This window comes from Gekko japonicus, unplaced genomic scaffold (genome assembly GCF_001447785.1).
Source record: "Gekko japonicus isolate JY-2015 unplaced genomic scaffold, Gekko_japonicus_V1.1 scaffold590, whole genome shotgun sequence".
Taxonomy (NCBI): Eukaryota; Metazoa; Chordata; class Lepidosauria; order Squamata; family Gekkonidae; genus Gekko; species Gekko japonicus.
Window position 1 is genome coordinate 112,082 of NW_015161968.1, and position 12,482 is coordinate 124,563.

A 12,482-nucleotide genomic window follows, 5' to 3' on the forward strand; every position below is an offset into this window, starting at 1 on the left:
CAGTTTTGCGGGGTGTGGAAACACCCCCCCCCCCCGTTTCTAATTAAGAATCTCTCTGGTTTGACATCACTCCTTGGATTATTATTTTTTTGCTGTTTTTTCCCCACCATTGGATACAATGGAGGATGAGGACACCTTCTTTGGGGGCTCATAGAATTGGATTCCCTGGTCCAATCTTTTTGAAACTTGAGGGGGGGGGGCTTTTGAGGAGAGGAGCCAGAAGCTATGCTGAAGGTTTGGTGCCTCTACCTCAAAAGACAGGCCCCCCAGACCCCTGGATACCCCAGGTAGATTCCCCATTAACAATAATGGTCCCATAGGCTGTAATGGAGCTGGGAGGGAAACCAGGATTTCTGAAAAAAACCCTGAATCCAAATAACATACCGATATAGGAATTTGGGTTTTGGGGGGGAATCCCAAATTTTTTTGGGTCCAATATATCTGCATCCAAAAAAATCCCATTTTGTGTGTGTGTGTGTTTGTGAGTGCACTCCACCGGCGAGACTAGCTTGAGCTCCTCAGGCCTTGGAAACAAAACCGAGTTGGCCATGGTTAGTACTTGGATGGAAGACCACCAAAGAACACTGGGGTTGCTCTGAAGGGGAAAGGCAATGGCAAACCACAGCTGCTCATCTCTTGCCTTGAATACCCCATGAGGGGTTGCCACAAGTCAATTGTGACTGAATGGTATTTCATTATTATTATGTTATTATATATTTTATTAACAACAATATGCACACAATGACATTCAAAGTCTATAGATGTCTATAGAAATGTCTTACCTTCAAAAGGGCAAGAGAAGAGATATAAACCTGTTCGGCTGTGTCAACGGCAGGGGCATCAGTAGGCGGTCCCTATATAAAAAGGCACCATAAAATAAATATGCTTTATAAAGTACCACATATACACAATCCATTCTATCACACTCCATTCTATCACAATTTTAACACGAACAGGGTATAGAGGCACACATCACTAGCCTGCATTGCATAGAGGATTTTCAGCTGTTTCTTTCAGCACTAGTTTTCCCCCCCCCCAATGCCTGCCCAAAAAAAGAAGACTGCACCCAAGGTGCAAGGCAACATCCTCTCCCATGTATACAGAATGGCTGTTCACATCCATGGAAATCACAACTCAGCCAAAGTTGATAGTGAATACTCACCTACATAAACTAGATTCTTCCTCTAAGTGGTCTCAAATTCACTTGATAGCTTAATCTAAACTATCTAGTTAGGATCAATAATTATAACACAAATACTGTACTGGGCAAACACCTGTTGCCAGCGATACAGGTTCAGATTCAACCAAAATTCTATGAGTGAGTCAAGTCTTGCGGGAAGGCTAACCCTTCCTCGGCATTAATCTCTCTCTAAAAATCTCCAATTCACCAATTAACTACATGTTTCTTGCAGCGGTGTGAATATAAATGCTGCTGGGCTAGCATGATTAACTGGCACCAACACAAACACAATTTCCCTTTGCTTCGCCAGTTTGCAGCTCAAGGAGGCTCGAAGAGAAAGGCTACGGGAGCACTTTGCAGATCCACTGGTGCAAGTGAGAGAAAAATGGACCTCCAATCCCTAGGCAGAAAAGCTGTGAACAAAATACTCTGCTCTTTGCTTCATGAGTAGCTAATAAAAAATTAGCACAATTGTCCCAGGTGTGAATGATGACTGAGGCCAGTTCTGTGTACTGCTCAAGTGCAGAACGCCGACTACGGCAATGGAAGATGAAAAATTATGCCCTTCCTGGAAAGCAAGGCACTGGCCGCAAATCTATTTGTAACCCTACAATAATGCCAGAGGAAATACCCAAGGTCCTGTTGATCAAAGGAAATGAAGCCACAACCAAAACAGCTAAATCCTGCTTTTCTCATTAAAAAAATCAGAGCACATTAAAATAGCTACTCAGCAATAAATTATGAGCACTCAAGTATGCTCAAAAGCTTCACAAATGAACTGAAATTCAAAGCCACCTGAAACTGCCTATAAAACCATTTCACCAATTAAAGAGTAACAACTGTATTAATAGTCTTGAATTCATACGTGCCATTTAAGTGACAGTGGAGTTTGGCAGCGAAAGCTCCCCTTGGAAGCAAATGTTAAAGATGAACTATAATGAAGACTTCCCTGTCCCTAGCCCTCACAGACAACATCATGCCAGGAACCGGAATTTAGTGCAGGTCCTCCCAGAAGATGTTAACGGGCAAGCAAGTCTTTGGGGGGACAGAGGTATTTCAATAGGCACCATGGATTAGATTCAGTCCTTCCACAAACAGTGGAGATTCTGCCATATTTCCCAGTACAATGCACCAATCCACCAGGTGCTCTGAAAAGCTGCGTTTGAGGGTCAGGTACTCGGGAATTGTGTGGGACATTGCATGTGGGAGCCCCACCCCACCTCTTGCATGAGGAGCTGCTTCCTGCAGGTTCCCCACATGATTCAAACGACGTTGAGGGTTCAAGGACATGCAGATGTCGATCCTACTCCCTATACCTACAACAGCTTATCTAGTGGCTTGCCTTGTGCATCGCTGCAACCAAATAACCATTTAGGTATATAACTAGCAGTACTCCCTATAAAACAATTTATGAAACAAATGGGTTTACAACAGGAATTAAAAGATGGACCAAGTGAACTTCAGCAAATTCAATTCAGATAAGTCTATAAGCACAACTTGGAGGTCTGAGTCACCTACACTATGGCTTCCTACTGCTGTCCACAGTTCTAGACTGTCAAAGTGCCCACTAAACAATCTCAGCCCTCTTTAGGATGTTAATTCCCTCCTGTTCTTGTCAATTCCAGTATCCCCTTATATTTTTTCTTTTCCTAGAACATTCCCTCAAATCCTATGTTGTTTCCAATGTGCTCCCTCTTCTTTCTGCTAGATCTATATTCTTCTCCAGTACTTCCATGTGTAAGATTATAACGGCAAGTTACATTACTCGCCCCATTTTATCCATTATTCTTTCACATGCTGCAACAATCATGTCTCATAAAAAGGCTCAGGATTCCTACCAAATATTCGGAATAAATGTAAACCTACTGAAGTAAATGGTATGCAGCCCTCGGTAATCCAGAGGACATTTGTTAAAAACTCCGCTTTAATGCCTGCTCATCCTAGCCTGTGTGCTGTTCAAATATGATTTTTGTCTAAAGAGGAATAACACTTTCTGTCCTCTAGGCCCTTACACCTCACTTCTGTGCCCTCACTGGTATTCACAGCATCTCTTAATCTATCTACAAATTGTTAACATGCAAGCATATGCTACTCCCTCTTATAGATTATTTAAAAAAATGCTAAATTAGACAATCCCTAAGGTACTTTATACAGCAGAGCTCAATGCATTCAACCAGTTCTAATCACTCAATATGTCCTACTCCCAATTAGTCTAAATCAGTGAACTACTATATCTCAACTACTCCTAAGTATGACAAATCCTGTCAATATGATTTATTCAGTCATGTGGATAAATCACCATCTTCATTTTAGAACCGTATCTTTTACACATCTAAATGCAATTGCTATCCCAGGTCTATGTAAGCAGCCCTAGGAACTTCCACAGTGACTACTTGAAAATAAATGGCATAAGGATGCTAAGAAAGTTTATTTTCCCATGCTGATATTTTTGAATTCTGGAGAACCATTTCAAACCAGCTGAATTCAAATGTCTCTGTCGCACACATCTAGGATCTATTCCAGGGGTGTTGAACTAATTTGTTATAAGGGCCGGATCTCAAATAAATGAGACTTTGTTGGGCTGGACCATGTGTGTCATAAAATGTAATGCCAGGTAGTGGAGACAGAAACTTTATAAAGCACACAAACATAAAGATTTTTTTAATTAAAAAAAAAACATGCTTAAAACATTAGCTCTGTAAGCTGCAGACCTACTTTTTATTTATTGACATTCACCACAGAAATCTCATGCTCAGAGTTCTGAGTCTAAGACCCAGGTTAAAACATGAAATGGCTGAGTGATTAAGAGAGTCTGGCGAAGCAAGCTATGATGCAGCAGCAGCAGCAGAACTGGAAGCAGGAGGTGGCCAGTTCCACTGCGGGCCTGATGGAAGCCCTCCGGGGGCCTCATCTGGCCCCCGGGCCACATGTTTGATACCCCTAATCTAATCAAATGTAACAAATCACTGCTTTGTCCTTATGCGAATGAACATTTGAAGTCTTCTCACTCTCTCCCATCTTCTTCTCACACATGGATTAGATACTGAAGACTTCTTAGTTCCCAACAAATAGGTTGGACACTATATCCAAACTGGATGAAAGGACAAATATGTCCTCTTGCTTACAAACCAGAATTCCAAATCAGAATCAAAATGTGATATAGAACCTTGATTTGTAGGCAACAGTTTATCACTTCCCCTTTCCAGATGTGGCAAACAATGGTTTGTTGTGGGCGTGGAAGTCTTCACGATCTACGCTGTGTGAAAAAGGAGCAGGAGGGAGGGAGTATGCCATCTGGAGGACTTCCTGTGCTTGTTCCCATAACAAACAATAATATGTAAATGTAGCCTAAGTCCAAACAATGGAAATCTCTTATAGAAAAATGAACTACTGCAAAAATGTAGCAAACCCCTTTCAACCTGGATATTCAGCCCAATGCTATGCTTACTTAACTGGGAATACTTTAATCCCAGGTTAAGTGCACATAGGATTGCAACCTCAGAAAGAAATAAGACACATGAAGCTGCCTTATACTGAATCAGACCACTGGTCCATCAAAGTCAGTATTGTCTACTTAGACCTTTATCTGAGACCTTGGGAGAGCTGCTGCCAGTCTATCACCCACTACCTTATCCATTTAACTGGAGATGTCAGGGATTGAACATGTGACCGTGTGCATGGCAGGCAGATGCTCTACCACACAGCCATGGCCCATACCTACAAGCTTCTCCTCCGAATTAAACCCAAATTGTACAAGCTGCAAGCACACTGAGATCTGTACCATGACCAATTCCACTGTGGACTTCCATGTGTGTCTGCAAGCTCATTGATATAAAAGAGTGTTTATATGTAAACCTTAAACTGGTGGACAACCTTGTGGTTGCCCCTTCTTTTTTGATACCCAGCAATGTTAATGAAGGTGCACAGAGCCAATTATGTTAGGCTACATATCAAACCTCATCTACCAGTCATTTTCTTTTTTAACCAGACAACTACAAAAGGTGACAGAAAGTAAATTTCCCCTGATAAACCAGATGCATCAAATTCCTTCTTTCCAGATAATTCCCTGGAGAATGAACGTGCTAACACCATCCCCATCACCAAAGAGTGAAACCTAATCAGCCTTTTACATTCTGGTTCCTTATAACCAAATTTAACCACGACAAGAAAAGCAAAACTTCCTTTTTTAATGAAGCTGTTCTGCATCCAATCCATCCAAAGATTAAAAACAATCAATCCTGGTTATACGTTTCAGAGAGAAGAAACAGATGCTTCTTCCTGACTAAACTGACTGCAAGTGTTAGTCAGTGAACTGACCTGCCTGCAGGGCAATCATATCAGCAGTAAGCTGTATCAATCATTTCTTTTAAGCCACTGCTTATTAGTGAGTGCAGGATTTAAGGAGGACTCATACTATTCAAAGCATTTTCTTCTTTTTATCAGCTTTTAGTGACAAAAAATGTTTCCAAAATCTCAGAGAGATGGGGGGGGGGGAGATCAAATAAGCAGCTCATGAATCAAATGAGGTTAAAATGAGACACTACTTTTCCTCGGAAGCAGTCAGACATGATCCAGTTATAAAAGCTGTGACTTTTACTTGGGCAGCCCTTGTTGACTAAGTGTTAAAAAAGGCATTTGCCATTATAACAGCATAAAAACTAATGCCTCAAAGTGTTACCTACTCAGGCCTTTTAGCAAATTTGTTAACACTTTTAGGTATATTACTCCACCTTTCTCTTAGTGTGAACTGGTATCAATTATTTAGCCAGTTTTATTATGTTATTAGAATACCTGCTGATTAATCAGGAATCAAAGTGTCATTTTAGAGCAGTGCCCTTCACTTTCACTGCGCGCTTCTTTAAATGTAAATAATGCATTCAACGCAAGTATAAAAATGAAACCATTTACCTAGGGAGAATTACTTGAGAGTTTAATTTGTATACACCATCTTCACAAAACTACAAAGGGTTTTTAAACATGTTTTTTATAGTATTAAAGAGGAGGGGAACAGTGCAGTAAAAAAAATGGAACTGATGCAGATGTGCCCATAAATGAGATTTTCTGCAACTATGCTAAATTCACACATAAGAGGGCTAGATTTAATACCAACTCACAATTAAAATCACTTTAAAAGATAAACACCACAAAACATGCATAAGCAAATGTCCAACTATCCAACAATGTCATGTTTATTCTTACCCAGCAAAGTAAAAAAGGAACCTTTTAATACTTAATTTTGTGAGTATTAAACAACTAGTGTGAAAAACAAGATGCATGTAAACTATTTCTCCTGCCTCTGCTTCAATGACTAGCTGAGACAACCTGTTATAGGAGGTGTTAATTGGCAATAGGAGTGCAAGTCAGAAGCATGTTCCCCATCGTCCTAACCCAGCAAGGCTAGGTCATTAAAGTGGAAATGAATTCTTTCATGCTGACTTAACTCTTGGAGTGCAGATTTTCAGCTGTTACACCTAGAGACAATTGAGAGAATTTTAAAATGTGTGTTACTTTATATGGAAAGGGGGGGGGAGAGAAATTTTTTTGCCTCCACATCCCCCTTCACCATCATGTATAGTTTGTATGTTATATTTTATTATTCAGGGTATACTAGAATTAATTTTTAATGTCTATGGGATCACACACTCTTCCCTATATGCAGATTTACAATGAAGTTAATATACATGTACTTAAAGAGCCATGCCAGTTGCAAGGGAGAACAAGACAACGAGCTCTTCTAAATGATGGTAGGGTCCAGTTTTAAAATTTGTGTTTAACCTTGAAGCTATTCACTGCTAAACCTTGGACGTGCCTGGATCCATGTTTGTTTTTTGACACCAAGGCAGGGCATTTTGTTGATTGGATAGGAAGCATCTTAACCGGTATCTTCTGAGAGCTCCACTTTATTTCATAAAATAAGACGTACTGGACTTGCGGCCATCACCAAAATATGAAGGTACAATACACCCTTTCTAATAGATGCTTTATTACTGTTAGACTCTCTCTCATTCTGTTCCTCGTAACCACAAATCATTTTCTTTTGCAAATGTCCAACATGCATCTGCTACCAGCTTCCACTAGTATTCTCTCCCATCCAGGGTACCGCAACCTTTCAGAACATGTGGGCCCCTTTGGAATTCTGACAGTGGATGGTTGATAAAACCACAAAATGGCTGTCATGAGATGCAGAGCTGACCACAAAATCTCAGGAAGCGAGGTCATGCATAACTCTAACAGTAGCCCTTCAACATCGGAGGCAAAAGCTAGAAGGAGGAGATTGGATTTATACTCCCCCCCTCCTTCACTTGGAGTCTCAGAACAGCTTACAAACGCCTTTCCCTTCCCCTCACCACAACAGATACCCTGTGAGGTAGGCAGGGATGAGAGAGCTCTGAGAGAACTGTCCTTGATGGAACAGCTCTGACAGAACTATGGCTTTCCCAAGGTCATCCAGCAGCTGCAAGTGGAGGAGTGGGGAATCAAATCCGGTTCTCTCAGATTAGAGTCCACACACTTAACCACTACACCATGCTAGGATGCTTTTTAAGATGAACATGTTGCTTTAAAGATTTTTTGCATACACACAGCCTATCTTCATCCATGCAGTGAAGATCCCTGCACTGTGGAGGCAGCTGCATCCAAAGCAACTTTTAAAAAATCTGCACAGCCAATCAGATCTCCAATGGACAAACAGAGGCCCTGTTGACCAAAAGCCCCACCTGGTGACGCCCGCTTTCTAAAAATACTTGGCAAGCACCAGGAAAGGCACCACACTGAGGAACCCTGATCAACACTACAGCTAACATACTATTCTGGTGCATGGAAGGCAGTAAGTCATGCCCCATGTACCTCAGGAGTCAAAAGGGAAAATGTACCAAGGATTCAAAGCATCAAATATTCATTCAGCTCCATTAAAAAATCTGACAGTCTAGGTTCCATGAGAAGTGCAATAATAAGTCCTGTTAATGGCTATCTGCAGAGGTTGTTGGCATTCAATTATAAGAGAATTTCCTACCTGAAACAACATTTTAAAGAGAAAGCATTACCATGGACTGAAAATATCAGGTCAGTTAGCAATAGTGAATGTCTTCCTGAATGAGAAAACAAAGAAGAAGAGCAAGATGCCTGGTTACCACAAGCACAACACAGGAGCAATGTAAGCTCCTCCTTCCATCCTAGAGGTACTTTTGTCACACAACTGTATCAGAAGAGAGTGTTTGTGCGCAACAGGCTTTTATGATGCTCAAAGCTTACCCTGAAGAGCTGATGACCCAGGTCGTTTTTGGAATACTGATTGTGGTTATGTTGTAAAACCAGTGAGATTTAAGCAGCTATTCCTAGCCCAAAGGACACAAACCAAAAGAAATAACAAGAGACACAATTCAGTTTGATTAGGAGTGTGTGATTATGCAAACAAAAAGAGTAAAACTTCTAGTGTGAGGAATCTAAACAACTTGACCTGAGGAAGTGCCACTAATTCCCCAATGGAATATGTCACAACACATTTTCTAAACTTACTTGGAAAAAGAAAAGGCTGTCCACAGCCTCCTTCCCTATAAAATGGCTGCCAGGTACTATAGATGTCTGACTGCACAGACTTAAAACCAAATTTGCCCACTCTTGTATACACATCACTGTTCAGGTAATGTAAAGCTTATGGGGTGAGAAAGGGAGGTAGCTCAGTGGAAGAGCATTTGTTTTGCATGCAGAAGGTCCTAGGTTCAATCCCCAGCATCTCCGGTTAAAAGGCTCACATAGTGGGTGACATGAAAGACTTCTGCCCAAGACCTTGGAAAGCGGCTGCCAGCCAGAGTAGTCAACTGAATGTGACAGCCTCAGTATAATTTATAATTTATTTTGTGTGGTTTTTTTAAATCCTGCTTTTTTCACCAGTATCCTCAAAGTTCCTATAGCTTCCACTTCTATAGTCACCCCACGATTATCCAGAGCTGTAACACAGATCGGACCATGGCAAGGGGATGATGCCCATCCCAAAATGGAAAGAGAAGCAAGTGGCAGGGGATCTGGCCCCCTTTCCTTCTGTGATGAACAGAATGGCAGCTGATGTACTTGCCCTTTCTTCCCTCCTCCTTGCTGAAGAGGGCTGTGCATGTGCAAGGTGCATGACCTTAATGCAGAAAGAATGGAGCCAGCTGGAAGCTGAAGAGTCACTTCCCTCCCACAAGTGCCTGAGAACTTTTGCAACGTTTGAGGAAGGTTGACAGCAGAAGGATATAAACATAATATTTTCCTGAACCCTGCCTACAAAGCATTGTATTACTATTACCCCAAAACATTACTTTCAAAATCCAGTGATAGAGAGAGGTAACCAGAGGTGGAATATTTCCCCTATGACAGAACAGGAAATGATGATGTGCCCTGCCCAATCCTGATTTATTGATGATCACTGATGCAGAGTGCACCCTAGCAAAACATCAACAGCTCCTTTTGGAAGCTCTGCACACAAACTTTGACATTTGTTAGTCTCTTTTTAAGGATTGGTAGATACTTTCCTGCACAAATCTCAAATCTGGGCTTTTCATTCAATATTGTACAATCCAATCATATGCTTTTTCACTCATTAGCAAGCCCAATGGACACTGGAATATACCCCACTGAATTACATGTGTCTAGGACTGATGCCTTAAATTCAGTTCTGGGTCACTGGGGATGTTGGGATCTTTACAGAGAATACGTCTGTTAACCACAACTCCACAAGTGAAGCTCTTGAAGAAAGAAAGATCTAATGCAAGTATTGAAACATAAACATGCTTGCTTTTAGTTCTTGTTTTGTTTTTTACAATAGATCATTAACCTGCCATTACAAAGCTCATGAAAGACGACTAGAGTGTGTTTAACCTCTACATACACTAGATCAGCACGTTCAACAGGATTTTTAGATCAGTGGCAGGTCTCTTAACTGCTACAGGTTTTATCAATGAGTTCAAAAAATAAAAAATAAATAAAGAGCTTCTACAGCATCAAGCAGTGCAGTACTTGAAACCTCTTTCAAAGTGACAGTTTTCAAGTGCCATGTACAATGCCCTAATCTGGAAGTGTCCCAGCTAACCCATCTGATCAACAATTTCACAGATGGAAGCACTTGATGGCTAATTGGCAAGCCCATTATTCAAACAAAATAGCTATTTGCAATTCTTGCTTCTTTATTTCCAGTTGAAGTGCTAACACGTCTAAGAGACAGGTCACCCTCCCCCCCCAAGGCCCTCGGAAAAAGGAACGGTCTACCTTTACGCCTATTCCCACAAGGCGCAATTTAAAAGAACCTTGCCAAAGTCGCAATAAGCGGATTGAGCGAGATGCCGTGTTCCGTATTCAAGGACAGACTCTCGGCTGGCGTTTCAGTTACTCTTTTGAGGGCTGTATACAGTGTTACTCTGGGTTATTTACCCACCCACCCGCATCATCATGTCACCAGCTGTCAATGCTGCTATTGTGCATTAGAAATGACATTTTGGAATTCAGAAAAGGAAACAAAGCATGAGCAAATGTTACATTTGTATTAAACATCTAGAAATTCAATGTCTTTAGTCAACAAAGTAACTGCATTGCTGGATCCTGCAGTCCAATTGGAAAGTCTCTGGATACTGGCCTTGCAGGTGAAGGGCCCCACCTCATGCAGCCATGCTACAGCAGGGCGTTTCATTACAGGAAACACTGGACTTATTTCAGAGGCTCAGGTTCAGTTCCCTGCATCAACAGACATCACCAGTGGATGTGAAAACGTCCCACCTGAGCCCAAACTGAACCATCTGAAAAATGGTTATTACAAGAAAAAGAAATATTGAGTGTGCATGTATGGGGGGATAAATTTTATCATCTTCTGGAACAGAATTGATGGAATTGTTCCATGATAGTTCAGTGTTACAATTGGCCAAGTTTAAGGAAACATTTCACATTCCAAATTGTTTACTCAGACTTTGGGGCCAAATGACTCCAACACACATCTTTAAAGGGTATTTTTAATATTCTAACAACAATGTCATTCTAATAACTATGCAGAAAAATTCAGCATATTTGTGACCACTACATACATTTCAAAACTGATAGCTTGTACCATACAAAAAGGACACAAGGCTCTCAAAGTGACAACTCAGACGTAATGTAATATTTTGTTATTTCATGAGATGTCCAAGTGTTTTAAGACCAATATTTTCACTGTGTTGTCAAGGGGAGTAGGAAACAAGACATGCTATGTCATGCTACACAGTCCTATAGATTTAGTTCCAGGCCAGCTGCCTTTTAATGTAGAAGGACTGATTTCTCAGGATGCTGTGTGCACATAACTTTGAAGGGTTGTCCTGCATTCATCTAGAGCCCAATTCAGATATTGTTTGGCTCCCAAATGATCACCAGGGAGAGAATGTGTAGCTACTATCAGGCCCATGGCCTAGCAAGGATCACATAAAGATGCCAGCTTTATGATCTTCATATGAGAGGTAAACACGGGGCAGGTAAAATTTTCTGATGCAAATGACAGAAGCCATGCATTATATTCAATGTGGAGGTAGATGCCTGCATGCTGGGCTACCAAAGGCTCTAGTCAGAGGCAGCTGTCAAAGTGTGTCTGTAATGGGCTTTAGTTTAGTCAAAACAGGTACAAGGGCTATGGAAGATTTTACAAGTCACTACAACAACTTCAGCTGCAAGTAAATGACAGTTTTCACTTAAAAAAACCCCAAACAGCTTGTAATCTGCAAGAAAGGCCGATGATGTTCCCGATACCAATTGGTAATAATGACATCTCTCGACTTGTCAGATATCATTGCTACTATATTGATCACTAATTTCAGACACCACAGATATCCTCACAAACTTCTTCTAAGCAGCATTCTACACCAGGCCCAACCGATCAAGAACCTTATATATATACTATTCCAGAATTCTATTTGTTATCTAAACAATATCATTTTATAACTCTGTTCCTCCCCCCATCCCATGAAGTTCTAGTGATATTCAAACATAGGACTCTTAGTTCTTAACCCTTACATAAAAACTGTCATGCACAGATTCTTTAGAGGCAGTCATGCTAACTTCTCTCTGTGTACCAATGAAGGCCTATTGCTAGGAGCAGCCGTTATGCTTTCGTAGATCAGCATGGAACTACATTACCAATTCAGAAACAACTACAGATAATATACAATAACAAGAAAGAAGACCTGCGAAACTCGCGGGGGGGGGGAGCTCCAAACTGAGCTGCCGGAGGAGGAACCAGCAGGAGCAGGTAAGCTTCCCCCCCATCCTGCCGGTTCCTCCCTGTCCTCCACCCCCCGCGCTGGATCTCCCC

General features: G+C 41.2%; 1 protein-coding gene across 1 annotated transcript in view; it reads right to left on the reverse strand.

Annotated features, from left to right (window-relative positions):
- Window positions 1–12,482, reverse strand: part of PSMD14 (proteasome 26S subunit, non-ATPase 14) — a 70,916-nt gene that overhangs the window by 45,389 nt on the left and 13,045 nt on the right. Inside the window, exon 4 of the mRNA XM_015429639.1 lies at window positions 783–854. Within this exon, the coding sequence (XP_015285125.1) occupies window positions 783–854 (72 nt within the window). The remainder of the gene's footprint in view (window positions 1–782; window positions 855–12,482) is intronic.